Source organism: Salmo salar, chromosome 04 (genome assembly GCF_965601325.2).
Source record: "Salmo salar chromosome 04, fSalSal1, whole genome shotgun sequence".
NCBI lineage: Eukaryota > Metazoa > Chordata > Actinopteri > Salmoniformes > Salmonidae > Salmo > Salmo salar.
Window position 1 is genome coordinate 55,314,468 of NC_138294.1, and position 19,829 is coordinate 55,334,296.

Here is a 19,829-nt window from a genome sequence, read left to right on the forward strand (position 1 = left end):
ACACACACACACACACACACCCACACACACCACACACACACACACACACACACACACACACACACACACACACACACACACACAAACAGCCGCTCCCCGCTTTTCATGCACGTCATGAAGAATGCTTAGGATGAAACAGCCAAATCAATTGATTGTCCTTAGGTAGTTGTATCCAGTGGGGTAATTATTGGCTTTGTCTGAGATATCCGTGCTAGAGAATAACCTTGAGCCAATGAGCCTGTGACTAGGATCCAGCCTGCAAGCCTTGTGGTAATTACTGTGGTTAACACTGCATAGATTTTTCTTTTTTCTTTTTTGTAGTGTGCATTAGTTGGGTGGGTGGGGTTGTTCTGAAGTGTATCACGACTAAATGTGATCAATTAGCTCCAGACATGGATTGAAGCTGTTTATTGTTAATTCTTTATGAGAATCTTGTGTAAAAGCTGCAGACGTTTCCATGTTCTTGTTGTAGATGGCCATGTTTTCCTCATGGTGCGACGCGTTCTCAGTAATAAACCATTCACTGCTAGGACACGCTGTTCTCGCAAGGTTACAGTGACACTGTTAGAATGAACACCACTGAAGTACACAGACAATGTAATGAATCAGCAAGGTGTGATGGGGGTGTTTTGTGTCAGCCCCTACCCATAGAGGAAAGATGTGATGGAGGTGTTTTGTGTCAGCCCCTACCCATAGAGGAAAGATGTGATGGAGGTGTTTTGTGTCAGTACCAATACCCATAGAGGAAAGATGTGATGGAGGTGTTTTGTGTCAGCCCCTACCCATAGAGGAAAGATGTGATGGAGGTGTTTTGTGTCAGTACCTACCCATAGAGGAAAGATGTGATGGAGGTGTTTTGTGTCAGTACCTACCCATAGAGGAAAGATGTGATGGAGGTGTTTTGTGTCAGCCCCTACCCATAGAGGAAAGATGTGATGGAGGTGTTTTGTGTCAGTACCTACCCATAGAGGAAAGATGTGATGGAGGTGTTTTGTGTCAGTACCTACCCATAGAGGAAAGATGTGATGGAGGTGTTTTGTGTCAGTACCTACCCATAGAGGAAAGATGTGATGGAGGTGTTTTGTGTCAGTACCTACCCATAGAGGACAGAAAATTCAGAAGCTGAGATGATTCAAACAATATACAGATGGTCAGGGAGGGGCATGAAATATTGACACTTTCTCTCTCACGCTCTCTTTCTCACTGTCTCGCTCGCTCGCTCCCTCCACCCCCCCTCTCTCTCACCTCCCTGGTTCTGCATGGCCAGTGGACTGCCTGGACCCTCAGTGTTCTGGCCATGGTGTGTGTGTGAAGGGGGAGTGCTTGTGTTCAACGGGGTGGGGAGGCCCAGACTGCGAGAGCCCCCTGCCAGCATGCCAGGAGCAGTGTTCAGGCCATGGGAAATACCTTCCAGACTCTGGCAGCTGTACCTGTGATTCCAGCTGGACTGGCTCTGACTGCTCTACCGGTGAGTACAAGAACCATGACGTACATGCAGAGCCATATATAGAGAAAAACACATCTCTACTCTCTATCTCTATACGGTAGGTTTTGTCCTACATACAGACACACACTCGAATAAGGTGCTTTCAGACTGTTACCTCACTTAAACCATTACCTCACATTCGGAGTCGGAATGTCCACTCCCAGACACTTAGAGGGGAGCCTTTGGAGTTCAATCACGTCCTTAACCCCCAATAAAAGGTTTACGTGTAGTCAGGCCCCCACTCTTTTCTGTCTGGCTGTGATTTAAATGACTAGATTGCATCTGCTGTACATGACTCTAACTTTTGGTCTTACCTCTGACTGAGTAACACAGACCCTGGCAATGTGTTTTTCTGCTTGTAATGATCTGCCAGCTCCTAGCAGAAGGAAACCTTCACACACCCAGCAGCCTATCAGACAAATTAGCAATCATTTCTCTGACATGCTGTGTGTAAATTGGACTGCGCTCCATGGCTCCCAATTCAGCCAAATGCACTTCTTGTTTCTTTATCAATATATGCATATGCATTGTTGCATACTAATGATTATTTTAAAACTATTCATTTTTTAACATGCCTCCTCCAGGGAACAATAATGTCATGGTTGGGATTCATCCCGAGATATGCTCCTTTGTACAATTTAAATCTGTTATTTTTAGCATAGGCGTTATCTGTTCATCTGATTTTTGTATTTGAATTTAGGTCACCTTTCTGTCTGTTTATACAGAACGAATTAAAGTTTTTTTCATTGCATTGGATTAACATTCATTTCACTGCTACACTTGAAAAAGTAGAAAAAGTATAATGCATTTATTTTGACTGTCTGCCTCCAGATGAAAAGTCTACACTTCATTTGACGTGGGAATTTGTTCATATTTATTCATGGTGAACGGCTGTCTCTTACTGAAATGTTTAATTAATTTATTTTAGTCAGAGGACGTTGATAACAAGAGTTGCCACCAATGACTGTATGGTTCCTACTGATAACAGACAGCGTTGACACAGTGGTTGTAAAAACATCTCAGGGAAGCTGATCTGACTGAGGCTGTAGGAGATGATGCTGGATATTCCTCTGTGTTGTTTGTCATCTTTGTCTAAAAGTTGTTGTTTTGGTTTTGTTCAGCCAGTGATACAAATGTAGATCTCATTATAGGGCTGTGACGGTCAATGTTTTTTTGGTAGCACATTTTCTCCTCCGCTCCTGACTGCATGTGCTGCCATAGAAATAGAATGAATAGAACGGACATCACCATTCAAGTCAATGATGGCATAATGGATGGACTGGCAGCCTTTGTGAGTGTACCCATAGGAGCAAAGCAGGAAGTAAAATATGTGCTAAAATATGTGCTGTGATTTGTTGATTCAACTCAACTGATATTACAAAAACTACATTCCATTTCATGAGCCACATCAGTTAACATCATTTGAATGAACATTCTACATTACCATGGAAATGATTACATCACAATACCACGCATCCATTGCGAGTGTACCCATGAGTTTACCAGTCAAATTGCCAGGGCAAGCTCGTTTTAGTCATTCTGTATCTATGTGTGCCATAGCCGCGGCAAGATGTTTGGAGTTGGGGGTGCTGACCACAGTGGGCTGGACAGCAACATAATAAAGTAAAGCACTGCTCATTGGGAACAAGCTCAGAGTGCTAAAGCTTTATCCATCATTTAAATCAGTAAATAGGTAGCCTAGCCTAGCCTACAAAATGAAAACAATCCGTTCAAATCAAAAGGCCTGATTAATAACATGACGTCAATAACGCAGCCACATCCCGAGTCCCCGGTGCCGACACATTCAGAAATCAAAAGATGGTTTAGTATTTAGTTAAGGCCAAGAGAACACAAAACACTTTTCAGTGAGAAAACAGAAATCCACTTTGTGTAAAAAAATTAATGATGTAAAATGCATCATATTGGTATTTTGAAAGTTATACATCTTGAAAACTTGATTGCTGACATGGAAAAAGATTTTGGGACTATCAACAATGGACAAATGGAAAATGCCATAAGATAGTTTTTGAGTAGAGTTTTCCTTTAAGCTCACAAATCAAACACAGGGCAAAAAGAAAACACCTGCAAAATGTGGTTGTCTAAAAAGGGAACAATTTGAGAAAGACTCACCTGTTTTGGTAGAGCGAATCGCGGCTCAAATGGCGCTTGCAGTCCTTCAGTTAGCAAATTAGGTAGGCTACCTAATAACTGAAGATGCTCAATTATATTGCTCAGCTCAGTCGCGACTCGCAAAATTTGCAGGTGTTTCTAATTAATAAACAAACCATCAAAATAAAACCAAGCCCTGAAACAAAACGTAGGCAAAAAACGATTTACATATCATTTCATAGGAAAAAACACGTCATTGGCACTAATTTGCACAAAGCGAGCAGTTCAGTTTTGTCACTTCAACCCCAAATATATCATACTTTGACTTAAACAATTATTTATTACTGACCGTGGTCTTTCAGCTCGAGGAAGTGGATTTCTACTAGCGTGGGCGTTTAAGAGTCCATGTTACGTCCAAAACGGACTCAACTGCACGAATGTCCGACCATCCCGTCTTCAGTCAGCTGTTTGTTGCACACCATTTTTTTTTGTATTCTTATTTTTAACACTTATGACTTATTTTATTTTCATGACGGTCTTCATCGATAACCGTCGGTTATACTGTACTTGTGCCAAATCAAATCAAATGTATTTATATAGCCCTTCTTACATCAGCTGATATCTCAAAGTGCTGTACAGAAACCCAGCCTAAAACCCCAAACAGCAAGCAATGCAGGTGTAGAAGCACGGTGGCTAGGAAAAACTCCCTAGAAAGGCCAAAACCTAGGAAGAAACCTAGAGAGGAACCAGGCTATGAGGGGTGGCCAGTCCTCTTCTGGCTGTGCCGGGTGTAGATTATAACAGAACATGGCCAAGATGTTCAAATGTTCATAAATGACCAGCATGGTCAAATAATAATAATCACAGTAGTTGTCGAGGGTGCAACAAGTCAGCATCTCAAGAGTAAATGTTAGTTGGCTTTTCATAGCCAATCATTGAGAGTATCTCTACCGCTCCTGCTGTCTCTGAGAGTTGAAAACAGCAGGTCTGGGACAGGTAGCATGTCCGGTGAACAGGTCAGGGTTCTATAGCCGCAGGCAGAACAGTTGAAACTGGAGCAGCAGCACGGCCAGGTGGACTGGGGACAGCAAGGAGTCATCATGCCAGGAAGTCCTGAGGCATGGTCCTAGGGCTCAAGTCCTCCGAGAGAGAGAAAGAGAGAATTAGAGAATTAGCCAACCCAACTCATGTAGCAGCTAGATCAAGAAGGATATCAGGTTCCTCAGTAGCCCAGGGAATGGTCTACAGATTAGCTGCCTGCTGCTAGCTGCCACACAACAACACACTAATACACCCTACTGCTGATTTCACTGCTTATTATATATATGGAGAAGAATGGAAACACATTGCCAACAAAATATTATGGAAGCCTCCACCCTTTAGAATAAAGCCTGCCTGTCATATCAATGTCTGCTCATCTTCATATTATTAATGTTTCTGTTCCTAGAGTCCTGTATTTAGGTTGGGCGAAACCCTGAGAGGTGGGCTGCATATTAAGACATTCCTCAAAACGAAAAGTAGTCCCTCTTTCTTCATTACTTTTCCTATCAATTAAGTTTTCAGTGATGGCCAAAATGGAAAATGGCACGTGTGGAGGTTATTTCGCTTTCCAATGAATTGAATCTTGGAGCAGTGTGGTGCCTCGGCTTCCATAACCATGAAAGAAATGTACATTCACTCAACCCACTCTTTTTTTCTAGCCTTCCAAAGCAAAGTTCAGTATTTCGATCCAAAAGTGGAAATTGATTTTGTGTTCACTCAAGTGTATGCAGAATTACTTGAAACGTTGACTGTGTGTGGCTTTACTGCCTATATCATTACCATGGAGTAAACCTACTGTAACCTGATTGTAACACACTGAAGTAGCCTATATGTATCAATGTGTTTGTGATTATTTTTACATAGAAATCCAAGCGCATCGAGGATAATGGCAACATTCAACCGTTACTATAAAATTGTGTTAGACAGCAAACATGTTGAATTCCATTGCAAGCAGATGCAGAGACAAAATGAATAGAAATGTCATATACTTAATGGTAGAAAAATCGAGATTAATAAAATGCAAATGAAGTGGTTATGGCATGATTAAATATGATGGATATTTAAATGTGAATGCCGTTTTCATGTGTGGGGATAAGTGGCCTTTCTGCGCCCGCAGCTCTTTCTTCTCTCTGCTGATTGGCTACTTGCTGATAGGATGTACTCTCCATATTCCACAGAAATTATTCATTGAATATCATTAAACCTCTAAAACTTTAAGCATTGAATGTTTTATAACTGCACCTGCAGCACTCGACATAGTTAGAAAGTATTATAACAAACAAAATTTGAGTTTTATGTCATGAGTAGGTAGGTAGAGCTAAGAATAAAAATGGGTTTTATAATATTCTTTTTAAAAATATAACATTTTTGAGTTCTATTAGATGAACTTGCAAGACAAGATTAGTGTCTAGGATCCTGAATTAATTCATCGGAAATGATCACAAGTATTTTGGGAGCAATGATGCAGCTGGCCTTTGACATGTCCATCTGGCCTGTGTAGAGGTGTACTGTCTGTTGCCCAAAGCAGTAAGACCCGTGCCTGTCTCTCTCTGTGTCCGTGTGCAGAGGTGTGTCCGGTGCCCTGCAGTGCCCACAGTGTGTGTGTGGGAGGGAAGTGCCAGTGTGAGGAGGGCTGGGACGGGCCAGGCTGTGACCTGCAGGACTGCCACCCCCGCTGCAAGGAGCATGGCCAGTGTAAGAACGGACAGTGTGAGTGCCACCCCGGCTGGGAGGGAGAACACTGCAGCATCGGTGAGTCGCCCCCCCCCCCCCCCCCCCCCTCGAGGACCAACACTACCCTACCACAGGAGGTTAACAAACAGACCGTGTAACGTGACTCTAGTAGCTATTGCTCTGTTTAGAAACCATGGGGCTGATTCCCTTTACTAAGGCTTGATGGTGTTTTAGCATGTCTTAAAACTGTGACCACTAATACACAGATGTGTGAACCACAGATCTTTGCAGATACACATCATTGAATATGCTATCCATTTGAGTGCATCTTTTCTAGCACCACACATTGTAAACAGTGTAGCAGTTTAGCAAACCATTAGCTATCCCAGTGAACCATTCATCTGCTGTATCATTTAGACACACAGTTGTCAGATGGAACACACTCATTCTTGCCCGGTTATTCAATTCATCTGCTAGAAGAAAACAGGTACCAAACCTTGCTAGGCATTTAGAGGGACCGAGGCAGGGGGTTTAAGAGGGTAACATATTACCATGTGTCTTAGAGACACTGGCTGGGGTTCAATGATGTCAGTGCCCTGCCTGTCTGTTATACAATTTATCCACTTCATTGCTGTTATTTGAGAATGAAAACTCAGAGTAACAATGAAACTGTTTGTTGCCGCCAGGCTAATTTTCCATCAGCCATGGCCTCTTCCCTAGAGTGGAGGCATTTTTAGTTTCTTGCAACTGAATAATTTGCTCCCCAAGTTCGAACGCACTCAATTAATGTGGCTACACCTTGATAGAACACTGCAGTTTGTCATCTGGGACTAACAGAATTGGGAACTGCCAAGTACATTTTATAAAAGAACCAGAAGATATTTTTTTCACTTCAGAAATGCAAGAAAACAATCCTGTGAAATCGTTTCACTTGCCTTTAGAGATGTGGAATTGGAGATGGGCTCTGTGTCTCTGTGGATGTGTGAATCAAATCATAAAGCTTAGCTCCTGGCACATTAATAGGCTGTAATTATCTCTTCATGTGCCTTGGTGCTAGCATATTATCTCTGAGGCTCAGTAATCTAATCTCACACACTTTTTTTCTTCCTTCCTTTTATCTTCCTATGGTATATAGCGCATTACCTGGATCTCGTTGTTAAAGGTAAGATGCCTTCTCATTCTCTAGGATGGAATTGTTTCAAAGCAGCAGGGGTTTTTGAATGGTATTCCTACCTCCAAAGCACATTCATTGAAATGTTAATTAATTTTGAGGAGAAAGTATGATGCCCAACCAATGGCAGATCATTCACCATATTCAGTTTAATGTGAGATGGAATATAAATAAATATGTAACAAATGTTTTCGAATGGCCAGACATCTGGATTTTATGTAAATGAAAAGCGTAGCAGCATTTGTCCCCATCTCCTTAATCATGAGGAATGACTGGCAGTGTTCTGATACACAGACTGTCTGTCTTTTCCTCTCTCTCTCCATCCAGACGGCTGTCCAGGCCTGTGCAATGGCCACGGTCGCTGCACCCTGGAACAGAGCGGGTGGCACTGTGTGTGCCAGGCGAGCTGGAGCGGCATGGGATGCAATGTTGTCATGGAGACAGAGTGTGATGACAACGCCGACAACGACGGAGGTAAGGTCCCTGTGGACTGTGGTCTGTCTGTGGCTCAATAATGATTCATGACTTGACCTCCATCGCAGGTGAAGGTCAGGAGGAGGAAATATTTAGGACTCCACTTCTCCTTCCTGACATCTGAGCCAACAAGCATTTCCCGCTCTCTTCCTTTTCATTTTCCTTTTGTTAAATCTCACTACAGTAGTCGACATGGCTCACTACAGCAGTCGACATGGCTCACTACAGCTGTCGACATGGCTCACTACAGCTGTCGACATGGCTCACTACAGCAGTCGACCTGGCTCACTACAGCAGTCGACCTGGCTCACTACAGCAGTCAACATGGCTCACTACAGCAGTCGACATGGCTCACTACAGCAGTCGACCTGGCTCACTACAGCAGTCGACCTGGCTCACTACAGCAGTCGACCTGGCTCACTACAGCAGTCGACCTGGCTCACTACAGCAGTCGACCTGGCTCACTACAGCAGTCGACATGGCTCACTACAGCAGTCGACATGGCTCACTACAGCAGTCGACATGGCTCACTACAGCTGTCGACATGGCTCACTACAGCAGTCGACATGGCTCTCAGACCAAGGAGACCTCTAAGGAATTAGCTGGTGGTATGCTACCTGCTGCTTGGCTCCTCTAAAACATTCATGCTTGAGTGTAGCCCCTGGTGTTCCAGTGAACAGAGAACCAGACCTAGTGTTCCAGTGAACAGGGAACCAGACCTGGTGTTCCAGTGAACAGAGAACCAGACCTGGTGTTCCAGTGAACAGGGAACCAGACCTGGTGTTCCAGTGAACAGGGAACCAGACCTGGTGTTCCAGTGAACAGAGAACCAGACCTGGTGTTCCAGTGAACAGAGAACCAGACCTGGTGTTCCAGTGAACAGGGAACCAGACCTGGTGTTCCAGTGAACAGGGAACCAGACCTGGTGTTCCAGTGAACAGAGAACCAGACCTGGTGTTCCAGTGAACAGGGAACCAGACCTGGTGTTCCAGTGAACAGGGAACCAGACCTGGTGTTCCAGTGAACAGGGAACCAGACCTGGTGTTCCCTGTTGACCTGGTGTTCCAGTGAACAGGGAGCTCAGGTTCAATGCCCATGTCTTTGAGGGGAAAGATGCCCTACAGTAGAAGCCATTTGTGCACTGACTTACATCACGTTCTTGATGTTTCAACGTTTAAAAAGTTTACAATGATGTAATGTGAAGTGTAATACATGTAATGTCATAGTTACTGTAGTTTAGTATGATGCATGAACTATGATTGACAGGTTAGAAAACATACTGCTTCTGTATGAGCACCATGTATCTTCTCATCTAGTGCATGAGTTAGCTTCTTAATGTAAATGTATATTTTATATGAGGTGTAAATTTCCTTTGTGTGTGGCAAAGGAGATAAAAACATAATTCTGTGTACTGTATAGTCAAGCTACCATCTGGAAAAAGGAATGTGGTTTGGAACGCTCAATGTTCTTCTTTACCTAAAACAATTATGCAATTTGAGGTGTAATATGAAGAAATTGAGAGTAATTATGAATACCGTACATTCATTTAAAGTGACAGGCTACAACATGTACTGAATCTGTGTGAGTTCTATGTCTCATCCAATTCCTCTACATGAGTCAGATGTTTTAAAGGTGCAATATGCAAAAATCTCTCCACCATTTCCTGGTAACTAAAATTCAAATAGTTCGCCTAATATCAGTTTATGTGACAAAACAGAGAATCATTTTACCATCTAAACCACTGTGAAATGTATTTTCATTAACCAATAATATTGTATTTTGAGCTGTTTGAAGCTGGTTTACAAAACCCAAAGTAATAGAGCAAAAATAAAACTTAAGAACAGGAAGTATAGAAATAGCGCACGTAAAATAGATCTACCGCTTCTTAGACTTTCTTTCAATGAGAATGACAGATCTGTAACAACATTTTTTTATGTGAATTCGGTCAGGTAGCCCAAAAATGTACATATTGCAGCTTTAAAATAAACTTCTTTGCATAGGGTGCTAATTAGCTACATTAGACAGTGTTTGGTTCCTTGGTATGTGCAGACAGAAGTGGTAGAGAAGGTAAGAGCATAATATTGTGTACAGTCTGGTAGTCTAGAGATGTGTTTGGAGCATGAACTCTCTACCTCACCCACTCCACATGTTTTCTCAGCTCTGGCTGGCAGCACTTAAAAGAAACACCATTATCTCTTACCTTCAGAGTCCTTAATCAGGTGCTTTATCCCAGTAAGCCTCTATATAGAAGCATGCCAGCTGCTTCACTTTTACAAGTCTTCCTTCTTTGATAATTTTCCCAGTTGCTCTAGCCGTGTTTGTGTGCTAATGTGTTAATGTATCTTTATTTGTTTGTAGATCATAAATCATTCACTGTATTTTCTTTTCTAACCCAATACAATAGAAAACAAATTCACAATTCAGTTCAGTAATGTGCCAGCAGCCTGGGCAGTAAACCTTTCCTCTATTATTCTACAACCTAATTTAGTTTACTCACGGCAGCTATGTCTCTCCCTTCAAAGATGTGACCTCCGCATTGTGTGTGAGTTCTTATGACTGATGAGAATCTTGGATGATGTACATTCATTTTGGCCCTCCTTTAATGTAGAGGGAAATTGTAGGAGGCTCAAATTGGCCCGACACTCCAACAAAGGAGAGGAGGAAATAATCACCCCATGTCAGTTAGTTTCCCAAGCCAATATATATACGTCAGAATCCCAGAACATATTCCTATTTTCATCTCATCTCAACTCCATTAGAAATGCCATTTATATTCCAAATGAGGCCTCGTCAAAGGCATTGGTTGGAAAAAGCGAATGGCAAATGATCACCTGAAAAAGAGCAGTGATTAAGAGAAAAGATCAGGACTTTTCCAACCAGCTATAAATGAGTCACTATAACCACACAATTGACCATCCAGTGCTTTGTTTTACATTTGCAGCTGTGGACAATATTCATTGTACAACATTATTCCACAAACATGGATAGCAATTCTCCCCCAAATAATAGTTTTCTTCATTATTTTATTGCATTGTTTGTTGATTATGTAAATATGGTGGCAGTGGCAGGTACAGTACAACTGTCATTGTCCTCAGATACATTATTTCAGTGAGATGTTCTATACAGTATTGTAACCAGCAAAACAAATGCATTGTGGTCATGACCGATGGAGTTAGAGCTGACCCTGCCAACCAGCTTATAGCTGGGCACCATGCCTCCTTTACTTTGGCAGCCCAGCACTGAATGGGGATGTTATGGCTCTTGGCCCAGTAGTTATTCTGTTGTGTTGGTCAGTCGTTTACTGAATACATTTTCTTTGGCACATACTGTATATAATTACACGTTATTCTTTTCTGTTAGCATACTTAAAATTGTATTCTGAATGAATTCCACATTGCACATATTTGCCGTCTGTGGTATAAGTAACCATACTTTTAAAACGTGTTATGAGAGGGCGTTGCGGAAGGCGTGTACTAAAGACCAAGAGACATTATTCTGCTTTTAATTACCAAGTAAGTACTTTTAAGTACTTTTGCTGTTGTGTGGCATTCAATGCCAGCAATCTTGATGAATGTCAGCATTCACTTCAGCACTATTGAAAGTGTTTGCCTGAGAGGGGTCTATGGATTTAATGGACCCAACGTGCTGCCGTTGCTCAGACCCACACATTTTAGACATTGAAGAGAACATAATTAAGAAGGCACTGTACTGCAATTATAGAGCAGCAAGTAAGTACAGTATTAAGACTGTATAAATCAGATTGGCATTTTGCTCCTTGTCAGGCATGAACTAGATATATTGTTAACCATCAGCTTCTCCACATTGTTCAAATCATCACAGCTAAGCCATGTCTAACTGATCTTCATTACTGTGTGTTAAAGGATAGGGTGGATGTAGTCCCACTAAGGAGAAACATTATCGATTTATTCTATATCATTCGGAAATGTGATTTACAGTTTCAAACCACTTGAGAGATGTCATCTCAATTTCACAAGGTCCTCTGTGCTTTGAATGTTATTTAACTCTCCCACCTGTGTAACATTGGGAGCCTGAGATACTGTACAGTGTAAACTTAGCTGTGATGATGTTGTGTTATTGTGTTGTTGTAGATGGCCTGACGGACTGTGTGGACCCAGACTGCTGCCAGCAGCCGAGCTGTCACAGTGGGCCTCTGTGCCAGGGCTCCCCAGACCCCCTGGACCTGATCCAGCAGAACCAGACCCCCTATGCCTCGCTCCTCTCACGCCTCTTCTACGACCGCGTACGCTTCCTGGTTGGAAAGGACAGCACCCATGTCTTCCCTGGAGACATCCCATTCGACAGCAGGTAGAATAGAGAATATAGCCGATACAATTTACCTCTGGTACCGCATGAATGAACAGGAATAGCTTGTTATATACTGTAGAATTATAATTGCCACTGAAGTACAGGTCCTTTTATACACAGCTATTTGTAGGCTACCACAGTACTCTGTATGGATATAGCACATTTGCCTTTGTCAACTCAACTGGAAAACAATGTAACTTGTTATAGTATAATTAAAATACCCAGTGAACTAAAACGTTGCTCTCTCCTAGCCGAGCCTCAGTGATCCGGGGCCAGGTGGTGGCACTAGACAGGACCCCACTGGTGGGAGTGAACATCAGCTTCCAGCAGTACCCTGAATTTGGCTTCTCTGTCAGTCGCCAGGATGGCAGGTAAGTAGACAGTGGTCTAGTATTGTATTGTAGATACTATAGTAAATTGGCTTAATATGATGCTTTGCAGCTACTGATTGTGTGTTTGTGTGGATTCTGTTCCTGTAGTTTTGACCTGGTGGCTGCAGGGGGCATCTCAGTCTCCCTGATCTTCCAGAGGGCTCCCTTCCTCATGCAGAAACGCACCATCTGGTTACCGTGGAACCAGTTTGTGGTTGTAGAGAAGGTCACCATGGCGAGGGTTGAGTCTCGCCCCCCTGTGTGTAACCTGAAGAACCTGGTCAGTCCGTACCCCATCGTCCTCCCCTCCCCTCTCATCCGCTTTGCCAGAACCTGTGAGGAGCGAGGCCCAGCCATCCCTGAGCTGCAGGTACAGTAGCTGGCCCACTCACCAGCCAGTAATATACATAATATATACAGTCCCAGGGATGCTCACTCAGTTTTCAATTACCACCTATACTAAACCATTTCCATAATGCATACATCTCTAATCACAATATCATTTTATGACTTCCAGGTGTATATTATAAATGGTTGTTTCTATTCCAATTCCTGCATTTTTCTTTATTCTGGATCCTGTCTAATTTTCACCTGGCTCATATTGTACCTGTGAAATCATCTTAGAATCTCACACTAATCAGTTGCCGGGCGCTTTATTCCCAGCGCTGCTCGCTATCTTCTCCCCCGATCCCACTGATATTCCTACCTCAGCTTTGGAACTGTGATTTGCAGATTGTAGACATCCTAGTTTGTTGTGAGCGATAATGAAACTGATAGTGATTTTAATGAGGACCCAGTTCAGAGTGATTGAAGCTGTGAGCAATGAAGGGTGGGAGTGGGGTTTAGATCGTCAGCAGTAATTAAAATGTCCTCCTGTGCGCTGCTAATGATATAGAATATAGATGTAATTTAGTATTCCAGGGGAATCGTGTATGTAGAATAATGTTCAAAGTGTAAAACATATAGTGTTATTTTGTTTGGATTTTAAGAAAGTGACATATAGTACTAGCTAGTATGTCTTGGAACGAGTACAAACACCAGGTGATCAAAGATACTTTACTAAAAGACTTTTAAGATGTTTTTATACATAGTTTGTATCCTCTGGCTTGTGAAGTTTTTCCAACTCCTGGTAACCAATAGTACATAATAACAGCAGCCAAAATGCTTTTTCCTCCTCCTCAGGCTGTCCAAGAGGAGATCGCCATCCCTGGCAGTTTCTTAAAGCTCAGCTACCTGAGCACCCGCTCCCCTGGCTACAAGGCTCTGTTCCGCATCATCTTAACCCACTCCATCATCCCCACTGGCCTGGCTAAGGTGCACGTGTCCACCGCCATCGAGGGACGACTCTTTCAGAAGTGGTTCCCTGCCGCCCCCAACCTGGTCTATGTCCTGGCCTGGAACAAGACTGATGTCTATGGGCAGAAAGTGGTGGGCCTGGCCCAAGCTCTGGGTAAGATCATATGCAGCATTTCAATCATATCCTGTCATGTACATTCAGATTCCCTGTAGAACAAATATAATGTGCTGTATTTCACTCCTTTGACAATTTTCACCCAAGGGATGACAGCAAGCAACATGTTCCATGGGTAACTGGGAGAGACAATCTGTAGCTAATGGCAAATAAAAATCTATAAAGACAGTATTACATTCAGCAGTGCAACAGCAGAACAGCATGTTACTTTTGTTCTACTTTATCGTTAGATAATACAATCACACAGAGCTCTAAAGACATTGTCGGTGTGTTAATGGTCAGCAGTATGAAAGACTGACAGATTTTTCAAGGGCCACATATAAGCTTTGTTTTTATCAGTGGTTGATTTAGTGTGCTGGCTGCCTATTGGGAACTACAGCTCTGATGCATTGTTGCAATTTGTCTTAATGGAGAGAGTGTTACAAATCTAACTGGAACAGAAAGCAGGGGCCACTCTTATCTCTTTCACACACTATGAGGATGTCTCTCTGGATTGCTCTCCATGCCTTGTATTACTGTCAGATAGCAGAGTGTTTCTTGATTGCCTAGCTGGTGTGCATGTGTTGGAATCCTTTCTCACTGAATACACAGTTTAATCTGTGCGTATCCAGCTCCTTGATGGTGGATATGAGGCACTGTGGTTAATAGTCTGTGATATAAATAGGAAGTCCTGGAGATGTTATGGCCCGTTTATCTATAAATAACATCGAACACATGGCACAATTAGAAACGACATCCAAACTAAATTGAAATTCAAAACACATTTTGTTATGGTGCAAACATATTTTCCTCCACACTAAATAAACCCGAGGAAGAGATAAGGAGATGAAAAAGGCTCTAATTTATTCATTTATCTTTATGTACCAGTGGGAATTGAGCTCAACCTCAAACCTCATCCACTCTCTCTCCTCCTTACTCACCCTCTCTCTTCGTTGCCGATAGTAACAGGCTGATCTATCATGGTGAGACAAGCAGGAGCCTGTAGCTACTCTGTGTGTAACTGACTGTGTGTGTGTGTGTGTGTGTGTGTGTGTGTGTGTGTGTGTGTGTGTGTGTGTGTGTGTGTGTGTGTGTGTGTGTGTGTGTGTGTGTGTGTGTGTGTGTGTGTGTGTGTGTGTGTGCTTCCTTCGCATGTGTTTGTGTGGGTGAGAGAGGGAAAGAGAGACGGTGAGCCGGAGCAAGGAAATAGGGTGAGCGTGCACACATACTGGGTGGATGCAGCAGAGCATGATGGTATCAGTGATGCATTAAAAAGTCTCGGGAGAATCGCAGACTGTTAGCACACACCCAGGCTGCTCTATAACCACCATAATGCCTCGTTCCAGCCTCTGCCCGGACCACGGCAACTCTAGGTTCACTGCAATTGTACACTGTGCAGGAGCTAGTCACACCATCACAAAAGCATTAGGGGTTGTTGTTTTCCAGGTGTGTCTCATTGTAATTGCAGTAACAACAGGGTAATGAATGCATGACAATTGGCGGCGTCCCATTAACAGCCCAGTGGTCCCTTTTGTTCCAGTCTCTGTAGGCTATGAGTATGAGTCATGTGCTGACTACATTGTGTGGGAGAGAAGGATGGCTCAGCTGCAGGGCTTTGAGATGATTGCCTCCAACCTGGGGGGATGGTCCCTGGACAAGCACCACATCCTTAACCTACAAAGTGGTGAGGGCTCTACCTGTTCCTCTGTGTCCCACTTCCATTCAGCAGTACTGTACCCTCAGCCCACCTGACCTGACACTATTTCATACCTGGTTATCCAGTAGGAATATTGTCAAGACATTCTTGCCAAACTATTATTGTTTTAACTTCCATTTCAAATGACTTGATACAGACAGACAGACAGACAGACAGACAGACAGACAGACAGACAGACAGACAGACAGACAGACAGACAGACAGACAGACAGACAGACAGACAGACAGACAGACAGACAGACAGACAGACAGACAGACAGACAGACAGACAGACAGACAGGCTTTGTTGAACTTTGAAGATTCCAGGAAGGACTAGTCATCCTTCTGGATATGATTGTAATTGCTAGTTGTCCTTCAACTCCAGGTGTTCTACACAAAGGGAATGGAGAGAACATCTTCATCTCCCAGCAACCTCCAGTCATTTACACAGTGATGGGGACGGGGTACTTACGCACAATCCCCTGCCCAAACTGTAACGGCCCTGCCCTGGGTAGAAAGCTCTACGCTCCTGTCGCTATCACCTGTGGCTCTGACGGCAGCATCTACGTTGGTGACTTCAACTTCATCCGAAGGATTCTTCCCAATGGATTCGTCATCAGCGTTTTAGAATTGAGGTGACACTCCCGAGGAGTAGTTAAAGATGCTTTTCAGTGTTTATGTATTTGTACATAATCTCAAGGACTGAGGTTGAAGCATTCAAAATATATACTGTAATGAAAGTTGTTGTAGTGCTAGTTGCCAAGCTATTTTGCTATTGCTGCTGTTATGATTATTACATTTTTAATGTGAAATGGAAAAAGATGGGAAAATTAGTCATCTATTGTATACACAGCACATGAACGAATTGAACTGAGAAGTTTCATTGAAATGCTTTCATAAGTATAATCATGGATCGAAGAGAAGATATTTCTCCAAGGATAAGAACTAATACTCTTTCTCTCTCTTTAATACAACGCTGCTAGGAATCGAGATATCAGGCACAGGTACGTTTTCAATACCGTACTCAGTCAGACTCAGAACATTAATGTATTTTCCTGAAAACAGTTTTTTATGACACTGCAGCATGAAAAGAGCGGTGCTTCAGTTGCAAACCGCCAGCCTACCTTTCATGGATGATGTTCTTATTTGGTTACAGAATACAGGATTTGAAGTGAGGAGACAGTCAGTCAATATGGAAGTGTATTGACCTGGATTTAAAGCAGTTCAATGTTGGTCCTGGAGGGCCAAAATACTTCTGGTTTTCATCCTCTCCATCTAATAAGGGACTAATTCAGACCTGAGACACCAGGTTAGTGCTATTAACTACCAGGTAGAAACAAAAACCAGAAATGTTTTGGCCCTCCAGGACTGGAATTGATCAGCCCTGATTTAAAGGGAGCAAGGATTAGAAATGGGCTATCTTTACAGAAATACAGATGAGGTCTTTAAAGGGTTCCTCTCATCATAGACAAGCCCCAGCCTTTCATGTGTGTTTAGATGGGGGAGCGCCCCGCTGAAGGCCAGTGTAACACTGTTGTGTTGGGATAGGCTTCTCATACTCTCTCCCCCAAACAAACAGGCTCTCATGTCTCCCAGAGATATGATTCATCTTTTCATGCAGCCGTCATGTTCACAATTGATTATTTCTCAATCAAAGCCTGTAAAAGAAACTCACTGAACTAGCTTTGCTTTTTCCCTCACTGCATGTATGGCATGGCACACCCAACTAAAGCCTGAGATGAGTAATTTTCCTCTGCGAATAGCCTAATGTTTACAGAGAGGGTTTCCTGGTGATGGTAGTAGATGGCATCGTTCACTGGGAGGCACGCCTTCACACATACAGTAGCTCTGACTTAGACTCTCTGTCAGGGCTCTCATTACACAGGCCCTTAGGTTGCCTCCATCATTTTCAGTGGTAGAAAAAGTACTAAATTGTTATACTTGAGTAAAAGTAAAGGTACCTTAATAGAAAATGACTCAAGTAAAAGTGAAAGTCACCCAGTAAAATACTACTTGTCTAAAAGTATCTGATTTTAAATGTACTTAGGTACAGTGGTGGAAAAAGTACTCAATTGTCATACTTAAGTAAATGCTTTACATCAAATTCCTTATATTAAGCAAACAAATTCCTTATATTAAGCACAATGTTCTTTTTATAAATATTTTTACTGATAGCCAGGGGCGCACTCCAACACTCTGACATAATTTACAAATGCAGTATTTGTGTTTAGTGAGTCCGCCAGATCAGAGGCAGTAGGAATGTACATGTGTTATATTGATAGCATGAATTGGACAATAATTCTGGCCTGCCTGAGCATTCTAAATGTCACAAGTACTTTTGGGTGTCAGGGAAAATGTATGTGAGTAAAAAGTACATCATTTTCTTTAGGAATGTAGTGGAGTAAAAGTATATAAATAGTAAAATAAAGTGCAAATACCCCCCCAAAAACAACTTATTAAGTTGTACTTTATACTTAAGTACTTTACACCACTGATCTTTTTGTCATGATTTCAGTCCCCTTTCAGTTGCAGTGCAATTACTGTAAAGATGATACAGCTGTCAGAATTAGAGCTGTATGGATTTTAATCATATCTTCAGGTGAAAAGACTGAGTTTGTCTGTGGTTGGCAGATGTTTGTTTCACGTCAGTGAAATGTTAATGTTGGAACCTTCAATATGACGTGGTTCATCTTGAGCAACCATTTAAGATGAAAGACTGTGAAGGAAACTGAACTGGTGTTTAGTGAGAAAAGCCAGCTCTTTGGGGATTGATCAGTAAATGTGTATTTCATATATACAGTACCAGGGATGGGCAACTTTGATGAGGGTGGGGGCCGCAAAAAAACGGAAATCATCATGAGGGCCGCAGTGCCTCGTGGGTCTGTTTACCCAATTCTTCAAATTTTGCCGTAGGGTGGAGGCAAATGTTTGCAGTTTTTTATATGATAACTGATGGTCAGTGGGCCCCACCCTGGTCGGTAATTTGACCATGCTTAGTACCAGTTTAGATAGCTGGCTGCTAGACTACCGATCTAATGTAGCTGACACGGGCTAATTGAGCGACTGCTGATGCACAACCACATTTCGAAACCTTGTGTAGTCTATTATTCTAACTCTCAACAGTAATTTGAGACCCGACTGTGTTCCCCCGCAAAAAATATATAGATGTATTATTCTTTTTTATTGGTCCACGAGCCTACAGAAGGGTCGCCCATCCCTGATATATACAAACAGTACATTGTTTATGTTTTTTTGTAGTGTAGACCTAAGTGATAGGGTCTTTTCTTTGCAGCTCCAGCCCAGCCCATAAGTACTACTTGGCCATGGACCCAGTAAGGGAGGCCCTCTACTTGTCTGACACCAGCAGCAGGAGGGTCTACAGACTCAGGACCCTCACAGAGCCCAAGGACCTAGCCAAAAACATGGAGGTGGTGGCAGGGACGGGGGACCAGTGCACCCCCTTCGATCAAGGCCACTGTGGAGACGGGGGCAAAGCCATCGATGCCTCCCTCAACAACCCCAGAGGTACAGCATCATCACTACCTTAATATGGCAATTAGTCTATAACCCTGAAAATAGTAAAGGGCTAACTTATTGCTTTCAATCGGAAATTACAGAATTAACCATCTAGTGTGCAGGGAGACATTTAAAAGGACACAGATATTTATACGCTCTTGGGAAAAAAGCTTTCAAAAGGGTTCTTCGGCTGTTCCCATAGGAGAACCGTTTTTGGTTCCAGGGAGAACCCTTTTTGATTTCAGGTAGAACCCTTTTGATTCCAGGGAAAACCCTTTTGGTTACAGGTAGAACCCTCTGTAGAAAGGGTTCTACATGTAACCCAAAAGGGCTCTACGTTGAACTAAAAGGGTTCTACCTGGAACCAAAAAGGTTCTTAAAAGGGTTCTCCTATGCAGACAGCTGAAGAACCCTTTTAGGTTCTAGATAGCACCTTTTTGTCTAAGTGTGTATGCAGAGACCAGTCCCTTTCCTGAACCTGAGAAGTATTATGATTCAGGGTCTGAATATTGACA

The 19,829-nt window shown here is 42.7% G+C and overlaps 1 protein-coding gene across 4 annotated transcripts in view; it reads left to right on the forward strand.

The window, feature by feature from the left end:
* Positions 1-19,829, forward strand: part of LOC106603321 (teneurin-1) — a 188,205-nt gene that overhangs the window by 137,557 nt on the left and 30,819 nt on the right. For all 4 annotated transcript variants that reach the window (XM_082974568.1, XM_014196852.3, XM_082974570.1 and 1 more), the window contains 12 exons: positions 1,268-1,468; positions 6,203-6,388; positions 7,446-7,472; positions 7,809-7,955; positions 12,065-12,281; positions 12,533-12,652; positions 12,761-13,022; positions 13,835-14,102; positions 15,643-15,786; positions 16,184-16,433; positions 16,782-16,802; positions 19,091-19,323. In XM_082974568.1, coding sequence (XP_082830694.1) covers positions 1,268-1,468; positions 6,203-6,388; positions 7,446-7,472; positions 7,809-7,955; positions 12,065-12,281; positions 12,533-12,652; positions 12,761-13,022; positions 13,835-14,102; positions 15,643-15,786; positions 16,184-16,433; positions 16,782-16,802; positions 19,091-19,323 — 2,076 coding nt within the window. The remainder of the gene's footprint in view (positions 1-1,267; positions 1,469-6,202; positions 6,389-7,445; positions 7,473-7,808; positions 7,956-12,064; positions 12,282-12,532; positions 12,653-12,760; positions 13,023-13,834; positions 14,103-15,642; positions 15,787-16,183; positions 16,434-16,781; positions 16,803-19,090; positions 19,324-19,829) is intronic.